Raw genomic sequence first — 15,864 nt, 5'->3', positions numbered from 1 at the left:
AGATTAACTATTTTGTACATACACCTTGTAAAACTTCTCAAAATCACAATTACATTTCTAACTCTAACTTTAAAATTCCCGCTGTTGGTCACAAGAGTCAAGATCAAAGATCACACAATAGAACCTACTAACATTACATGTAATAAATTACAAATCTAGGTACTGGACTTAGTGCAGAGTCTCGTGTATACACGTGCTTTTAGCTTTGATTATTATTGGGAGAATTAAATATGTCTGCCTCCTGTACCTTCTTTCTATATAAAAAAGACACAGTAAACTGAAAGGATTGTACCTTTCATAGACAGACGTAAGGACAGCTATTAATGTAAGAACTATAATATACAATAAAACTAAATAGACTCAGGCTAAAAAATTATAAAAGTTTTAAAGATTCTCCAGTAAGTTTATTTTGCAACTTTTTTGTATTTTATCTTTTATTGGCTTACACTGTTACAAAGAGAAAAAATGTATATGATTTTGAACACTGATTTATCATTTTAATATGAATTCAGATATATTTTATGTTTATTTCTAATTAACCTTCAAATTGCAGCAGCTCAGGAGTTTAGTATAAGTATTCTTGCCACCCCATCCCACCCTGTCACTGAGTCAAAGAGTTCAAGATACTTTTACAAAACACACCTAAACAAACACAAGCCTTTTGTAAAGTAAAATTTTTATAATGTAAATAACTGTTCCTTTTTGGAACTTTCTATATCCAGTTCATGTCTTTTCTGAAATTGGGATATTCACACTTATTAGACACAGTCTTTATAAAGCAAAGCATTTATCTCTTTAAAAACTCAAGTAGTTCTTGAGAGCAGTATTTTTCTTATTGATCTGAAAAGAAAGGAGTGTGGACGGCCAAGAAGAAAAATCACTTCAAATGATCAAAACAGAAGGGGACTGAAAAATAATATATTTAATAGTATATGTAGGGAGAAAAACTTTAAATGTAGATTCTATAGAAAATATTGATATCCAAAGGAATAGCTTTGGACCCACTGTCAAAAACAGATTTTTCTCAGTTAAAACCAAGAGTGTTGGTTTTATTTAGGAAGATACATTAAGTCTTTGAAGTAAGAATGAAAGGGTTGTACAATTTAATTTCTATATAAATGACTGTTTGAATATACAAAGTATCAAATATAAACAGTAGTGTAGCAAGAAAATAAATTGGCAGAAATAATTACTCAACCAGTAGCAATAATTAAGACCACCATTTGAAAGATCTACACACAAAGAATGAAAAAATATTGTTATAAGATTTTACAGCACACAACTAAATTCAATCCTAAGTCATTACTATTATACTTCTTTCTTCTTCAGTATTAGTGGACCCACATTATCTCCTGTCAATTCATTGTGTTTATTATGTGAACCATCACAGGCAGGAAACTAGAAAGGAAAAAGAATTACAAGTGTTATTTTAAAAATGATTTAATAGGTAGGAATATTTGTGAAATGCTCTTATAAAGAAGTATATAACTTTCAAAAAAAAAATCATCAGATAGCTTTCCGGAGTAATGTATATTCTGCATCTAACCTAACTCATTCCAATCTCACAGCAAATCTAATGATTTTAAATAATGTATTATTTGACATAGATTTTATTTTATCTTGAATTATTCCAAGAGTCAATAAAACGGGTTTAAAGGAGGATCAAAAAAAGCCCTTGTTCTCTGTGGAACCCCAAATTAGAGCTCACCTCTTCATTTATTTAAATTAGAAAAGAATGTACAGTTGACCCTTGAACAACACAGGTTTGAACTGTGCGGGTCCACTTAACTGTGGATTTTTTTTTTTCAATAAACACAGTCCAGTACTGTAAATGAATTTTCTCTTGCTTATGGTTTTCTTACCATAGGAAGAGAAAATTTCTTATTTTTTTCTCAGGCTTACAATAAAGTACGTAATACATCTAACATACAAAGTATGTGTTAACTGAGTGTTTATGTCATCAGTAAAGCTTCTGGTCAACAGTAGGCTATTAAGTTTTGGAGCCAAAAATTATACCCAGATTTGACCGTGCAGGGGGTGGCTGCCCCAACCGTCACGTTGTTCAAGAGTTGACTGCAACTTAAATTCAAAATACATTACTTCATGTTTTCTTACTATAAAACTCACACATACTATAAAATTTTTGAAATTTAAAAATGCATTTAAAAAAATTCACTCATAAGTTACAATAATCATAATTTTGATCTATTTTTCTTCTGCCTTTACAATGTGTATTCCTTTTTTAAAAAACAAAATTGGGATCATACTGTACTGTGCTTTTCTTATTAATTACATCATGCTCTCATGTCTTTAAAAACATGATTTGTATGGGGCGCCTTGGTGGCTCAGATAGTTAAAGCATCTGCCTTCGGCTCAGGTCATGATCCCGGGGTCCTGGGATCGAGTCCCACATCGGGCTCCCTGCTCCTTGGGAGCCTGCTTCTCCCTCTGCTTCTCTCTCTCTCTCCCTCCGTCTCTCATGAATAAATAAATAAAATCTTAAAAAATATATATTAAAAAAAACATGATTTGTAATAGCTTCCTAATATCCCATAATTTGTATTATACCATGCTTTAATCATTTCCATTATCAGATCCAAAACTTTGCTATTACAAAATATATAAAATGTTGTGATGAACACTACCGTACTTAAAACTTCAAATAACCTATGATCATAGTACTGGAAGAAAACAGATCTCACCAGCTACTTATAATACTCATCACTCCATACTCCTTATTATTTCCACATTAAAAGTCATCCATAATTACAGGTGCCATTTATAAGCTCATCTATATATAAGGTACTGTACATACAGCATCTCACTAAATCCTAAAAAATGTCTATGATGGTAACATATTATCAGGGAAAAAATAAAACCCTGAACATCAGAGATTAAAAATTAAGTAACCTGCCCAACCAAAGTCATACTATCAGTGGCAGACATCAGCTCTGAAGCATCAGATTTCTATCCTTCCTTGCTGCTGTAACATTTCTAATGTAGGTAAGTATCCATCATAAAATGCAAACTTTAACTTAGGCATATAGATTTTCAGTACTGAACCCTGTGGAAAAGCCGTTCATCTCCCAGAATCTCAAAACTGATGATTTTAAGAAGCAGAACAACTTTAACTGCATGGTGTTAGAGTACATGTGAGTGCACATCTTACCGTCTTAGAACGCCAACACCTACAGTAAGCTGCTTTGGTGAGACACAGATCTTCAATGTTTATTTCATTCACCACTTTGGGATTTTCCTTTTGTATTTTAAGATTAATCAAGCTATCCTTCTGTTGTTTTTTCTTCGGAAGGAATGGACGAATTGCGAGGTAGCCAAGCAGTGCAAGTACACCGAGGAAAGGCAGTAATCGAAGCCATTCTGAAACTGAACACGTACGGATTTAACAGTGTGCGGCCCTCTCATAACAGAACTCAAACAGCACGTGTCATCCTTGAGCTTACTCTTTACCTATTCTTTACTTTTCACGTTAATCTCAAAACTAACTTACCTATAACACTATGTATAAGTAACACAACAAGCCACCTATACCTGAGACCACCTTGTTTTATCTGTGGGCTAACTTAAGACTTGTAAAACTGGGACACATAACTTTGAGAAATAGATCCTGTGTCAAATATCCTATTTCATTATCCTCACACTAAGTATATTTGTGTTTATCTTTGTTTTTATTACAGGAATAATGATCACCACAATTACAAACAAAAGTGATATATTTTATAGGTTTAGAAAACATTTCTGCCATGTCTAAAATCATATAACAGGGGCGCCGGGGTGGCTCAGTGGGTTAAGCGTCTGCCTTCGGCTCAGGTCATGATCCCAGGGTGCTGGGATCAAGCCCCACATGGGCTCCTTGTTCAGTGGGGAGCCTGCTTCTCCCTGTCCTCCAGCTTGTCCGTGCGCTCTCTCTCTAATAAATAAATAAAATCTTTAAAAAAAATCATATAACAAAATACCCAAGAATGAATATTTTTACCCTTGATTTAGGATTTCAGACAGAACATGTCTTCAGTGCTTTAATTTACATTTTTGGTAAGACATAGTGATTCCTTAAGAAATGTTGTCTAAAAGCTATTATTTTATAATGTTATTTTTTTTTAAGATTTATTTATTTATTTATTTGAGAGAGAGAATGAGATAGAGAGAGAGAGCATGAGAGGGGGGAGGGTCAGAGGGAGAAGCAGACTCCCTGCTGAGCAGGGAGCCCGATGTGGGACTCGATCCCGGGACTCCAGGATCATGACCTGAGCCGAAGGCAGTCGCTCAACCAACTGAGCCACTCAGGCGCCCTAAAAGCTATTATTTTAAAGAACTAATTGAAATTTTCATACACTGAATGTTCTCATTATTAGATACATCTTATTCCCTAAGTGGTCATTAAATGCCTTAGGAGTACTGTCTTGGGGGGGGGGTTAGGGAATATAAGTAAATAAAATGGTCCCTAGATCTATGAAGACAAACACATGAGGAAACCAAGATAAACATTTCAGCATGCATTCATCAAATGCTGGCTGGCTAGTGCCATGCTTCTGCAGAGAATCCTTTGTTCTTAAAATGTTATCCTTTGACAATCTTCACTGGATGCTTACCTGATATCTTGCTAAGCACTGTGTAGAAATAGCTTAGTCAAGAAAAAAAGAAAAACTAAAGATTATGTGCCAAGGCATGCTAATTAATGTTAACAGACTACCCTAAGAGTACAATTGTATTACCTTATTTAACTCTGTTAAGCTGTGTTAGTTCAAACAGCTGTATTTGGTAGGTACCATTATTATTCCCATTTTTCATGTGGGTAAACTACAGCTTAATAAGCAGGTTTAGTGCAAGACAATAAATCCATAACCTGTTCTCAATCACCACGAATCAAATCTAACAGATTTAAAATTTTATCTGTTCTTCTCTTGGTAAAACTACTTCCAGAGATAATTGTTCTTACTATTCAAGTATTAAAAGAAAAGACTGGCCTTATACCAATTCTTCTAAAATGAAACTACCTTTGATACAACACCATGCCAAAGGTTTGTTATGAGCTCTAAATGAAACAACCTATTTATATACTATGTGTATAGAACCTAACAGTGCCTAGCACAAAGAAGATACATAATAAATAACTTTTATTAATAGAGTATGGAGATTGGTAGCAACTCCTTTGGAAAAATATTGCCAACTCAATTTGATAACAGTATATAGTTGAAATCTTTGGGGATATAATTTTTTAGTTGCCAGAATGAAGCTCTGTAAAGACAAGGACCTTGCCTGTCACGTTAGCTGTTTTATTCTCATAACCAAAGTGGAGACACTCCATATAGATTCTTTGAATGAATTAAAGTTCTGGAAATGAAAAGAACTGTTTCTTGGGGAGAAGGGGTCTATCTATAGATCAGTTGTTGTCGAATATAGTAGCCACTAGCTGCACTGCTTTGATTTGTACCTGGGATTTTATTTTAACCAGGTATGGTAAGATGACAGACAAGGAGACAACTACCTTGAAAGAAAGGTTTATTGTTTGTAATTCCCAGGAAGGGGTACACCATGCCACACAGGGCCACATAGGTTAAGTACCAGGTTTGGTCAGGAGGAAGGCAAAAGGAAAGCACCAGCACAAATCTTTATTGTGGTTTCCATGGAAAAGGCGAAGGAATAATTTCTGTGGGCTCTGGGCTACTGCGGTAGTCCCTAGCTGTCTAGTACTTAGCCCTGGGTGATTAGGGCAGGAGAAATACTGGGTGCTATGTGAGAGGGAGATAAAGGAGGTGGTTGGTTTGCATATGAAAAGTGTGTTCAGAGGCAGGTTGTTTACTATCTCTAGGAATTAGCTACTCCTGGGAAGGTGCAGGTTATTCTTGGCCCCAAGATGTCAAAGTATCATAAAATATAGAAAATAAAAAACATGGTTAATATACACATACAGCTATTAACTTTAAATACATTAAAATTAAGTAAAATTCAAAATTCAATTTCCAAGACAAACTAGTTACATATCACCAGCTCAATAGTGACATAGTACCAGTAGCTACTATAGCTGACAGCCCAGAGATCATTTCCATCATGTTTTTTGGATGGCACTGCTATAAACCATTGTTTCAATAAAGCAACATCTCTATAGCATGGCATGGCTGCTTTGACAGCTTCAGCACCCATCTCTTACATACTTGAAGCCACCCAAAGCTACTACTACTACCTAGTAGCTGCCTTCCTGTGTTCTTTGTCTAAGGAACTCCTGTCTTTCTACCTCTAGTCTATTGGACTAATTTGTGTAGACCCCTCAAGATTAGGGTCAAATATTGCCTTCTCCAGAAGTCTTCCTTGATTTCACAAAGCAAAATCAATCACTTCCTCCTGTACTTCCAAACACTTTTTGCTCATGCTTCTTTTATCACACCACTGTCTGTCATCTGCTTATAAAGCTGACTCATAAGCCTGTAAGAAAAGGAGCTATGTCCTTACTACTCTCCCTGACACAAAGTAGATACCTCATAGGTGTTTTATGAATGACTTAAATGAATGAATGCAGAACATAAATGTCAGGCCCTTTCTCACTCACCACATAGTACTGTAATTATTTATTTACACTTATCTTCTAGATTTGGCAATGAATGTCTGACATTGCTTATTGACCCCAACACCCAGTAAAATATTTTGAAGTAGTATTCAGTAAATGCTTATTAAATGTAGAGTAACTTTAAATATTATTCTGTATATTACAAAATTAAAAAGTCATGAGAGGTTAAATGACCCAAAGTCAAAAAGTAAATAAGTAAGAATTTAAAGATGAAAACTGTACTTAGATTCCTAAGTTTAGCATTTCCTGTCCTAGCCCACAAATCTGAGAATAAATGGCGTTAATACTTTTAAAAAAATCTACTTCCGAAAATGTTGTTCTTTCAACATACTTAATTCCTCAGTAAAACATTACTCTGTGGTAATATGGTAATAAAAAGTACTATTATCTCCTACAACAAAGTAATAATTGATACAACAGTCTGAGTGCAATCAACTTTTTGAAGGTGATAAACTTCAATTTAACTATAGAAAAGCATAATAAAGAAAAATAACAGCCTATGAAGCTTAATTAAATCACTTTAAATATATTTTAATATAATTAAATCACTGCAAATATATTTTTAGTGAACAAATATGAAATACAGAAAAATCAAACAAGAAATTAAAAAAAATTTTAAGAATAGCTATTTCCTATGAACCTGCTTGATATATGTTGAGCTATCACAGATATTTTAGATATTCTGAGGGGAAAACTATCATCTCCTGTTAGGTATAATGTATATTTTGTACAGTATATTTTTTATTTTTATTGTTAAGAATTATCAAAAATAGCATTTATTTTACAAAATTTTAATCCTATCAGTCAAGAGTTGGTAACATTTTACTTTTGGTATTTTTTGCTCTGTAAATATACGTTTTAAATACTCAAAAGCCAAAATTGAGACCATGTTGTATATACAGTCCATATCTTAGTTTTTTCACTTTATATGAGGAACATTTCCCAATTTCTTAGCGTCATTTGGAAACATGAATTTTAATGGCTACATCCATCCATCGTGTCCCCCAATCAATATAAGATACACAAAAGCAGACACCTTATTTGTCTAGGTCACCACTATATCCTCAGTGCCTAAATAATGCTTGCTTCAACTTATTTTATATTGAGTCCTAATTTATACTTTAGCCTGTTGAGCTCTGAGTTAAGTGTTAAATTTGATGAGTTTTTACAACTATATAGACCTATAAACACCACCTAAAGCAAAATACATGGTATTTCCATCACTCTAACAAGTTTGCTCTTGTACAATCCCCTCTTTCTGAGTTCTCTCGTCAATTTATGTACTTAATAGATATTACTGAATTAAGAAATCTGATCTCTTTGCTATTCTTAAATAATTCCTTTTTAGTTTTTTACTATACAGTAAGTACCCATAACGTGGAGACAACGGGCTAATCCAAGTGTAGCAGCTTTCTTATTTGTCTCTATGTACCCAGTGCTCTCAGGACAGTGCCTTACACAAGAGCAGGATTTCAATACCTAACGAATTCACAGTTTATCTGTTGTATAAATCCAGATTTTCATATACTCAGAATTGGGTTTCTTTGGTCTATAAATCAGAACAACATAACTCAATCATTTGTTCAACAAGTACCCACCACATCCCAAATATTGCATTAGGTGCTGGGGATTCAGCCTGATGAATAAGGTCCCTACTTTCATAGGGTACACATTTTAGAGGAGGAGATAACCACAAACAAGTAAACAAATAAAAAAGCAAGATAATTAGACTATAATAAGAGCTATGAAGGAAACAAACAGGATGATAAAAGAAAGAGACTATCCTAGGGGCAAAGCAGTAGACTGCTACTTTAGGTAAAGGAGACAGGAAGGGAAGAAAGATCTTTAAGCCAAGACCCAAAAGAAAAGCTGGGGGCTCAAAGACTTGAGTAAAAAACTTTGAAGGCACAAGGAAGAGTACACGTAAAGAAACTTCCAACTTCATTGAACTGTTGGCAAGAATGAACAAATGAAGTTGGAAACCACTCTGTAAAAACCACTGAGCACTATGCAAAAGAAAGCTACTAATGCATTCTGAAACTACAGTTATGTAAATAGTGGTCTCCTCACCCACTCTCTGTCCTCTAACAGAGACTTATACAAGCCAAGACTTCAATGAATTTTAACTGAATTGAGTCTGTACTCCATTAAACTGGTATTTAAGGTAACTGCCATTAGGTATGCACTTGTTTGCCTTTGTTCAAGGCTTATGAATGATAACAGTGTAAGTTAATGGACAAAAATTCTTTTTAAAATATTTAAGAAAAAAACTTTAAGCACCCTCAAGAAATATAAAACCTCACAGATTAGGTGATATGACAGGTGAAGATACAAAAATTACAAGACACAGTCCCTACCCCAAAGAAGCTTTTCATCTAGTAAGGAATACAGATCTATAAAAAAGGATTACAGTACTGTATAGTATGTGCAATTATAAATAAGCAGTACAGAAGACATGATTAACTCTGTAGGGATGAGCAGACTTTACAGAGAGGATCTGGCACCTAACCAGGTTTCTGAAAGATGAGTAAGAGTATAGGAGTCCACAGGCTTATGGGAGGAGGGGCTACATTTCACACAGAAAAAACAGCAAAGGTAGAGGCACAGAGATAGGAGGTGCATGAAAAGTAAGCACCGCAATACTGCTGGAATATGATGAAGTAGGAAAGCGACTGTAGAGGTGATCAGGTGCCAGATGATAAAATTCAACGAGGGGGGATGGGGCGCGCCCAGGTGGCTCAGTCGCTTAAGCGTCTGCCTTGGGCTCAGGTCATGATCCCAGGTCCTGGGATGGAGCCTGCTTTTTCCTCTCCTTCTGCCTGCAGCTCCCCCTGCTTGTGCTCTCTCTCTCATTCCATGTCAAATGAATAAATAAAATCTTAAAATAAAAAAAATCAACAGGTAGGTAATAATCTACTCTGTACATAAAAGGGAACCATTGATATCTCTGAATATTAATGTCAATGGAAAGCTATTCATTTATGAAATCAGATGGAATTATGCTATCAGACAGAAGATGGACTGGTGGAGAGACAGAGGTCGGAGCAGAGAGGGCTGGTAGTGTGCAGACAATGTTAGAAATCACTGAAATAATCCCCCCCAAAATCATGCAAACTTATACTAGGCAGTGGCCATTAAAGTAAAGAGGACAACGCATGGATTCCCTAAAACTGCCTGAACAGTGTATGTGTGCATGCATTTTTTGAGGAGATAGTCTGATGCTTTCACTGGGAACACTGAGTAGGTCTGTGATCAATCTGCACTCGCCTTGAAACTTAAGAACCACGAACTCAGGAAGTAAAATCAATAGGATTGGGTGAGTGATCAAATATAGAGGAAGTGAGGCTCCTTCACGATTCCCAGATTTCTGGTTTCATTGTCTGGATGGATGGAGATACTGGTCTCTAATTTAAAAACAAAACAGAACATAAGAAGAGCAATTTTAAGCAGGAAAAGACCAATGTAGTGTTGTAGAAGAAAGGGGAAAAGATGAGGTGTTGACATCCTTAAAGAATATAAGGGAGAAACTAAAGGTCAATAGTTACCAGCAAAAAATTAGGGATACTGGTGGACGGCACAAGTCATAGTTTTCTTTCAAACAGTGTAATAGTCCAGTGTGGAAGCTGCTCTGCAGAGGGATACTGGTGGACGGCACAAGTCATAGCTTTCTTTCAAACAGTGTAATAGTCCAGTGTGGAAGCTGCTCTGCAGAGACTAAAAGATACCAACTCTCTCTGCCCCCTCATCCCAGAAAGACAAGGAAAGATAGAGAAAGAAAAGATAACCACTGACAGAGCTACAGGCAGGGGAAGTGACTCCCTCAGGGAGAGCTCTGTTTCATTTAAGGCAGGGAGGTGTGTCCATGAAAAATTATGAACTAGACAAGCCAGGAGTAGAAGATAACAGTGTGAGAGATCAAGGGCTGGAGAGCGTGGGGTGTAGGTATTTTTGGCTATAATTAAGTCAAGTACATGGAACTGGCTGACCTCAACATTCAATCCACTAAAAAGGTACCCATTTAGGCAACATTTTGCTTACTCATTTGAATGTAAAAGGCTTAAATTTCCTTAAAATTTTTCCTTTATTTCAAAAAAAAATTTTTTTTTTACTTAAGACCTTCTTCCTCTACCAGTGAAATTTTCCTGTTTCCAATTTTTTTAAAACACCTGTTTCTAAGTTAAAAAAAGAAAAACCAGACCACACTAATACTAAAATACCAAGAGGAGTTCTAAATGTGTTTTGTAATATTCTACTTCCCACTATTAAGATAAACAACAGACTAAGAAGGTAGAGTGAAACAACCGGTACCATCAGAGAAACAAAATCTACACAGAAAAGAACATTTCAAAGCAACGTGAGTAGCAAGCAGTTTTAAGGTGAATTTCCTGAAAGTTAGACACTGTTAAAAGAAAGTATCTCCTCAGAGAAATAGAATTCAGTTTAAGACAGGAAAGATTCAAACTTTTATAAAGACAGGCTACCTATCACACCCTATTCCTGACCAAGATATATAAACAAATAGTATGTTTTTATCATTTGTAAAAGCACAGACACACACAGATCTCAATGAGGAATTATATTCTAAGAAACTAGGTCAGACTTTTGCCTTCTCAAAAGGTGGCATATATTGATACTATTAAAATAATGTTGGGAACATCGTTGCTGATAAATTTAGTAACATATTTTCTTGGTAGGTAAGACACAGAAATGATTTCTATTTCTGAATTGTAAAAAGAGGAAAGTAAAATATTTTCAAGGGACGGTTTTACTATTACCACTTAAAATCTAATACAGACTGTTCAGGACCAAAGGCCAATAAAATGAAATTAATGATCAATTTAAAGACCTTTTTTCCATTCACTATTATGAGTAGAACAGTGTTTTGGTATCTAGAACACTTCCTTGACCAAGTACTTAATAAATACATGACTTGAGAAATTTTACACTGCAAAGTAGTTAGATGGCAGAAAATGTTTTAATGAGACCGAAATTGTTCTCCACAAAGGCTAGTATAATCTTTAATTCTTTAATTACACTGACTTAAGTAGAGTTGGTCTAACTAGGAAGAGGGAAAAAGCTTTTATAGTCCTACAGGAACTATGTAACTATTTTCCCAAATTCTCAAAAACAGCTTTTTAAGATAAAATTCTTTGATGTTTTAGAAATAATCTCTATTTACATATTAATAAATGCAACTTTCTAGTTTGAACTTAATAATTTCTTATATATCTCTACTGAGAAAACTCACTTTTTGTTCCATTTCTTAAAAAAAAATTGTGGTACATTTTACATACAATAAAATAAAACAAATCTTAGGTGTTTAGCTCTGAGCTGTGACAAATATACCCCAGTAGCCTCCACTGAAAATGTAAAAACATGCAAAATACTCCATCACCCAAGAAAGTATTCTCCTATCCCTTTCTAGTCTATCTTCCCACCACTGATGTCTACAACCAAAGCTTTTTCACTCAACATAAAGTTTTTGAGATTCATCCAGTGGATCCGTAATTCATCCCTTTATTGCTAACCAGTATTCCACTCTGAATATACCATAATTTGTTTATCCACTCTCCTGTTGATAGATATTTTGGTTGCTTCCAGTTTGGGGCTATTAAAAATAAGGCTGCTATAAACATGCTTGTAGAAGTCTTCTTATGGACATAGGTTTTCAACCCTTTTCCACTTCCAAATTATTCGTTCAAAATCGGCCCTTTCTGGATAAACAGAGCTAATGCCTTTAAAGCTGTCAGCTCTGACATGTTTGTGCTACTCTGGAAAAGATACTGTCTTGGGATTCACTGCTTTATCTTTAGGAGCAAAACCGTTAAGTTTCAAAGAAGCAAACAGGGTCAAGGAGGGAAGAGCTACTATATTCAAAGTTTCATAGCAAGCTTTTAAATCTAGAAGTAAACTGCTCATGACTTTTGAATAGGAAGATTTTGTTCTATTTTAAACAAGGAAAGCTTTTTTAAAGGTCAAAGTATTAGAATAGACTACACTTCCAAAGGGCGGAATTATACAAATTTATCTTAAAAGAGACTCACTGTTAAACATGTGACCTAAACAAAAATAGGTAAGTTGTTTCTGATAGATAAGGACTGTCTGTAAATACTGTATGGTGATTAAGGATCTCCAAGTGTTTACTAAGAATGCAGAGTCATCATGAGAGAACCAACTGCTTTAAAAAAAAAACCACTAGATGAAAATAGGGAAGAAAAAACAGGCAATAATGTAAGCGGTAACTTTGTTCTAATTTTCAGATAGAAAATGAAAACACTTTTGGTTTCCTAGACATTTTAAACATTTGCTGAAAAGTGATCTTCTAGGTTATTTCAACAAAAGTCTAAGTATGGATTCTATAAGTAGCTCAATCAAGACAGATAAATGTAGTTAGCTATTACAATCTATTCTGAAGGGAAGACTCAAGAGTGGAAATTGGTCAGTGAGAATTTTATTCCATGGTGCTCCAAAACAAATTCTGCAACTGTTATATTGTCCTTGTCCAGTATGAAAGAGACTACCTCATTTGTTCATAAAGCAGTTATTACAAACATGTTTCCTAATAAGCAATACAATGAGAACTAAAATACAGACACATTGTAATGGAACTTAGGTGCATGTTTTTAAGATATTTATCAGAGCTGTCACTATTTCTGAGCATCAGTCCTCACTTTAAGAGGAAGTTACTCTGTTACTGATTTAAGGGAGAAAAGGTGTAGGCTGAGGTTCCTTAATGCCTTTAACAGGAATTAAATATTTGTTGACAGTGGAGATTTTCAAGAAAAAAAAACAAAATATGCTTCTAAAATCTAGCCACTCAAATTATATACTTTCTATCTGTTCCAACCACACTCTATTTACAGAAAATTGAAACTAATATAAAACCAGCCACCATTGGAATCAACACACAAAATTCAGGTTATACTGGACTGGGGTAGGAGTAAGGGGACTTCTTTCTTTCCCGTTAAAAACTTGGCAGTTAATTTGGGCAAATTATTAATATAAGTTGACAAGTGGGAAATAATGTCACAAAACAATCATATTCTTCTGACCTGGTATTACCATTTTGGTGAATACGTTCAAAGGTATAATTTAAAGGAGAAAAAGAAACCCCTAACAACTGGTATAGGGCTACTTAACCACTGAACATTATGAATAAAACCTATATATGCACAAACATTCCAAATTTCCAGCTGCAGGGGAATGGTTAGGCCTACCGTGATGTTAGTCTAAAACAGGATTATATAGTTGTTAGAAAAAGATAAGGAATATATTAAAATATGGAAAGTACTAAAGTAAAAGCAATGATAAAGGGAAAAAAAGTCAAAATTTTGTAGAACGGCAGAAAATCTATCAGAATAATAGGATCAAAAGAAGACTTTGATGTTTCTAAATACTTGAAACATTTTTTCTCATTTTATGTTACTTTTATGCTGATTATGATGTTTAGATGTTTCTTTTAATGTTAATTATTCAATTACCATGCTTTCTATTCAATTACATGCTTCCTACTAAGCCATAATTCAAAGAATCTCTAGGTTTGGAATGTCATCTAATTTACCTCATCTAAATCTGTCTACTACCCGACTCTGCCTTTTTTTTTTTCTTTTTAAATACTATCCCTTCTTTAGGGATAGTATTATCTTAAAAAACAAAAAAACAACCAAACAGAAGCCTTCTGTGTGTTGGGGCTGAACTCTATGTCCAAATAATTTTCACTAATTTGGTCCTAGTTCTGTCTTTTGGTCCACACAGAATAAATCTATTCTTCTTCCACCAGTAAGCCTTCCAAATGCTGTTTCATGTCAGCTACCATAGAACTCCAGAATGCTCCAGGCTAAGCAACCCTATTTATCTCAAAATTATCGTAATTCATGTTTCATTCCCTGACATTCAGGACCTATGCCTGCAAAGTTTGCCGAATCAATATGGTTTTCTTCCCCCCTCACCATCCTAGTCTCAGTCTGATTGACAAATATCCCGCTTACACTGTAACACCCAAAACCCTACAAATTCTTCCAAGTGTTGACTGCATTATGGAAATTTTCGTCCTTTAGATGTAAAATCCTGAGTTGTGGGTTCTTTTTTTTTAAGAAGGGATCTTAAAAACAGAATGTTACATATATTCATTAAATTTCCTTATCTAACATTTGGTCCATCGTACTAGCCTTTGAACACCTTCTGGCTAACTTATCTTTCCTCAACTCAAGTTACCTTAACTACCTCCAGGCCCACAGTAATGGAGTTGACCTCAAATGCCCCCGGGGTAGCTCAAGGCTTCCCTATGGGAGTGGAGGTTAGTCTCTAATTTTGCTACCGAATAAAATTGCCATACACATATTGCGTGTATGACTGTGTTTCTCTCCCGCCCCCCCACCCCCAAACACTCACACGCTGTGGGTTAGAATCCCGCTGAGAGCTGGGAATGCCTGATTCACAGAGCCTTAGATAACGATGACTTATCCTACTTTAAGATAAACAAGCACACTGCAGCGAGCGATGAGAGATGAAAGATATAGGCCCGCTACCAACTCAGCACTTTCTCTACAAAAACCTGGTCTCCCATCACGAAAGGACAGGGAAGAGCCATTAGGACAAGGACGAGAGGAGGAATCACTTGCGCTCCACGGCGGCTGCGCCGGCGCGCGCCCCCACCCTCTGCGCACAGGGTCACGGGGTAACGCGCCACACGCTAAGCCCCGCCCCGCCCCTTGGCCCGGGGAGGTTTAGACCACCCCCCAACTCCCACCTTGGGCAACTTGCAAGCATGGGGACTGGCCGAAGGCGGGGATTACCTGTGAGCCGGGCAAACCCGGTAACGCTCTCGGGGACAGGAAGCCGCTTTAGATACGCCGGGAGCTGCACCTTCACGATGCGGGCCACGCTCTCCAGCACCATCCTTGCCAGCAGCGTCCACTCCTCTCCCAGCCCGCGCCGTTCTCCGGCCGAGCTCTCGCGCCTGCGCCGAGAGCGGAAGCGGCCAGCGGGCGTCGCGGCCTGGGTCCCGCGGCGGGCTGGAGGGGGCGGTGCTGGGTGCCCCCGGAGGAGAGGTTGACCTGCTGGGCTCCGATTGGCAGCGGGCGAGTGACGTGCGCGCCCCGCGGACGCCGAGGGGGTGCGCGCGGCCGCGAGATGCGGAGCAGCGGGAATGGATGAGGAAGGAGGCCTTCCGTGGATCTCGGTTTTGAAGAGGGCCTACGTTCATGTTGGGCCCTTTACATCCGTAGACGCTCGAGGCCAACAGAAAGGATACAGTGTCCGATGAGATAAAGCATGTGAGAGTG

The 15,864-nt window shown here is 36.5% G+C and overlaps 1 protein-coding gene across 1 annotated transcript; it reads right to left on the bottom strand.

Annotated features, from left to right (window-relative positions):
* Window positions 1-904: 904 nt before the first annotated feature.
* On the bottom strand, window positions 905-15,613 carry CISD2 (CDGSH iron sulfur domain 2). The gene is made up of 3 exons (XM_027598543.2): window positions 15,376-15,613; window positions 3,170-3,384; window positions 905-1,398 (listed from the first exon to the last, which is right to left on the bottom strand). Exons 1-3 carry the CDS (start codon window positions 15,476-15,478, stop codon window positions 1,309-1,311), a joined length of 408 nt encoding a protein of 135 aa, XP_027454344.1. The 5' UTR covers window positions 15,479-15,613; the 3' UTR covers window positions 905-1,308.
* Window positions 15,614-15,864: the final 251 nt, after the last annotated feature.

This window comes from Zalophus californianus, chromosome 2 (genome assembly GCF_009762305.2).
Source record: "Zalophus californianus isolate mZalCal1 chromosome 2, mZalCal1.pri.v2, whole genome shotgun sequence".
In the NCBI taxonomy this organism is placed as follows: Eukaryota; Metazoa; Chordata; class Mammalia; order Carnivora; family Otariidae; genus Zalophus; species Zalophus californianus.
The sequence above is the reverse complement of the archived record's forward strand: the minus strand, read 5'-3'. Positions and strand labels throughout refer to the sequence as shown.